The sequence below is a fragment of the Cyprinodon variegatus genome, unplaced genomic scaffold (assembly GCF_000732505.1).
Source record: "Cyprinodon variegatus isolate N-32 unplaced genomic scaffold, C_variegatus-1.0 Scaffold415, whole genome shotgun sequence".
Taxonomy (NCBI): Eukaryota; Metazoa; Chordata; class Actinopteri; order Cyprinodontiformes; family Cyprinodontidae; genus Cyprinodon; species Cyprinodon variegatus.
The window spans coordinates 264200-267666 of NW_015150868.1; the positions used below are offsets into that span (position 1 = coordinate 264200).

At 42.0% G+C, this 3467-nt stretch overlaps 1 protein-coding gene across 1 annotated transcript; it reads left to right on the forward strand.

Moving 5' to 3' along the window:
* The first annotated feature begins 558 nt into the window (after window positions 1-558).
* On the forward strand, window positions 559-2691 carry hoxb13 (homeobox B13). The gene is made up of 2 exons (XM_015388154.1): window positions 559-1443; window positions 2185-2691. The coding sequence occupies exons 1-2, from the start codon at window positions 738-740 to the stop codon at window positions 2430-2432; spliced, it is 954 nt and encodes a 317-aa protein (XP_015243640.1). The 5' UTR covers window positions 559-737; the 3' UTR covers window positions 2433-2691.
* Window positions 2692-3467: the final 776 nt, after the last annotated feature.

Sequence of the window (3467 nt, forward strand, 5' to 3'; positions counted from 1 at the left end):
TATATATATATATATATATATATATATATATATATATATATATAGTTTGACTTCTTCATATCCGTTTTCAGACAATTTCTCTGGCTGTATTTACAAGCAGGTTTATTTGGTGGAGGGTTTTGTTTCTATTTATGTTCAGGTGAATTTAGTTAGTTTGGAAATTGGAGTTTGGTTTGATGTTAACTAGTCTCTTTTGTTTGTATTTGGTTGATTAATTTATTGCTATTTGTCAAATTGTCTGAAATAAATTCCTATTCATGCATTAATTCCAAACCATCAGAAACTTTGTCTAACATGATGCCAGCGCGCGCGCAGGACGCGTCATCCATCTGTTTATCTTCCAGACCACAGCCTTGTTAAATTGTTTTCCTTTGACTGGCGGCTCCAAACGAGGCCGTTCTCCTCTTTCCGCTGCTGCTTCGTCATGTGATCAGAACCTCTCAGCCAATGGCTGTCCGTCCCTTGGTCCAGGGGGTTCGTTGCGTCAAGGCTTCTGCAGACATGAAACCAGGGTTCTGCTCGGTTACCGGGAGTCTTTGTCTTTGACTGTCTGTGAAAGGCTTGGGGCGCGTGCAGCACCATGCAGGCGCATTAATTAGAGTTGAATCTGTTGTGGCGGGAGGTTGCTGGAAGGAGAATCAATCCTCTTTTTTTCCAAATGTAGCAGCAATCCAAAGGCGATCAGAGTTTAAGTGGAAACGGTGAAAATCAGAGGCCAGGCTGAGGAAGTCGCGTATATGAAAACCTCCCTGGTCTTAAATCCTCGCTGGCCGGCGGAGACTGTGATGTTCGTGTATGAAAACAACCGGGAAGACCTGAACAAAAACATGGAGGGTCTAGTGGGCAGCGGAAACTTTGCGGCGGGCCAGTGCCGCAACATCATGGCCCATTCTGCGGCTGCAGCCGCTTTCGGAGGACACGCCTCCGGCCTGGTGCACTCCTCGGCGGGATACTCTACTGTGGACGTTTCTACTTCAAGCCCCACTGAGACTAGTGCATCTTTAGGGAAGCAATGTGGGGCCGGATCCTGCCCCGCAGCTGCGGTGCCGCACCAGAGCTCATCAGCGTTACCATACAGCTACTTTGGTAACAGCTACTATCCCTGCAGGATGGGGCGAAGCTCCATCAAATCGTGCACCCAGGCGGCCGGAGCCACTCTTAACTCGCAGTACATGGACACTACGGTGAGCTCTGAGGAGTACCCGAACCACCGGCCCAAGGAGTTCACTCTGTACCACGGCTATGCAAACCCGTACCAGTCCATGGCCAGCTACCTGGACGTGTCGGTAGTCCAAACCCTGGGCAGCGGGGAGCCACGCCATGAAACCCTGCTCCCCATGGACGGCTACCAGCCGTGGGCTCTGACCAACGGCTGGGGAGGACAGATGTACTGCTCCAAGGAGCAGGCGCACGCTGGACACCTCTGGAAGACTGCGCTCGCTGGTAACTTCTTTATTCTTCACTCATTAAATTAGCTTCATAACTGAAAGCAGAATTAATTTAATCACATAAATATTAATTGGAAAATCGAGTCTATTCACATTTAAGATGCAAGAATGACATTATTAATTATTATTATTGTTATTATGTTGATCATTTAGCTCGCTTTCCTAAATGCACACTATCTAAACATTGACAAAGGCTCATCTTTCCATCAGATCAAGTGATGCTTAACAAACTTCAGATATTGTTCAGGTTAACCAATCACAGCGGCTCATTTAACAAAGAGCTCTAATAGGACCTTTTGCCTTGCCCCGTTTAATGCAAAGGAATAAAAGGTCATTTTCATTTAGACCCCAATCAATGACCCTGTTAAAATCATCAGGAAGGTCTATTTAATTTAACAATGCAGAATAATTTGTTTTTGTCTTATAAATAAACCAGAAATGAACAAGAAAATATGTTATATGTATCTTATCTCTGAATACGTTGGATATTTATATAAAACAGTTTACTTCTACAGAGACAAAATTATTAAATCAGGTGAAAATGCTTCACATTTGTCAAAATAATCCAAATTTAGCGCCTCGGGGCCTTTTTTCCACCAAGATGCAGTTAGGGTTAGTAGTCATCCTTATTAATATTGGTATTTACTCTCTTTTAAATTTCAGATTTATGTCGTTTTATGGAAATAATCCTAATCTGTGCATCCTCGCTCCTAAAAAAACATTTATTTTTCTGCAGATGTAGTTGCGCACCAGCACGACGGGTCGCCCTTCCGCCGAGGCAGAAAGAAGCGGATCCCATACACTAAAGTCCAACTGAAAGAACTGGAGAAAGAATATGCAGCCAACAAGTTTATCACAAAGGACAAACGGAGGAAGATCTCTGCGGTGACCAACCTGTCTGAGCGCCAGATCACCATCTGGTTCCAGAACAGGAGAGTGAAGGAGAAGAAGTTCGTGGCCAAGGTGAAAAGCAGCGCGCCGTAGCGCACAGCTCTGCGGCCTTTATGGGGAACTTTGATGCTTAGGCTGTTATGGAAAGAAACGAACTGTGATCATCCTGAAAATGGACAAATAAAAAAGGACTAAACAATAATCTGAAGGGGAGGGATCCATGAACGGAAGAGAACAATCAAAGGTGTCCGATCCATGTCTGTGTGTAAATAGAGCCGTTTTCTGCCTGCTGTCCTGTAACTTCCTGTCTGTGTGTTTCTCAGCTGTCAGTGTTGTCTGTGCCAGATATACATCAGTGTTCGATAGAAGTAGTTTGCTTTGCACATTGTTTATATTATCAGTAAAGCTGTTTTAACATCCTTTAACACCTAATAAATTCCTATAACCACAACGCGTCATCATGCAGCTCTACGTTTAAAGCCGGATAAACTGATCAGTTTGAATTTAATCTCATTTTGTTAGAGAACTAAAATATAAACCAGCAGAAAAATCACCTTTCAAGATCAGTTCAAATTCTGACACTAGTGATAAACCAAAATATTCACCATATAGTTTCCAGACGATTTCTGCAGCTTCGAATGTTATCATTCCATGAAATGGTTATTAGCCATGATCAGCCCCATAATGGCTACAGATTGCACCAGTAGGCCCAGTATGTATCACCGAAAGGATAATCCTATCTAAACTCATTCCTTTTTTCATTCGCAGAATTTATTAAACTATTCATGTGTAATCTGAGCAAAATATCAGCAGTTCTTCATCTGTTGTTAAATAAAATGTTGATTAGCATGTCGCTCATATCAAACAGCCCCTCCCTCCCCAGAAATCTCATATGCTGAGTTGTTTTTAATCATCACATTAAATCCACGTGACTGAAACATGCGAAAATATGAACATAGAAAATAAAATATAAACATAGATCCTGAAATGTCAACATAGATCCTAAATGTGAACATAGATCCTAAAATGTGAACATAGAAAATAAAATGTAAACATAGATCCTAAATGTGAACATAGATCCTAAAATGTGAACATAGAAAATAAAATGTAAACATAGATCCTAAATGT

Excerpts from the sequence above, each read along its gene's own strand:
- hoxb13 (XM_015388154.1), top strand. The coding sequence starts at position 738 with ATGAAAACCTCCCTGGTCTTAAATCCTCGCTGGCCGGCGGAGACTGTG. Across the intron at positions 1,444-2,184 it reads CTGGAAGACTGCGCTCGCTG|ATGTAGTTGCGCACCAGCAC; the intron begins GTAACTTCTTTA and ends ATTTTTCTGCAG.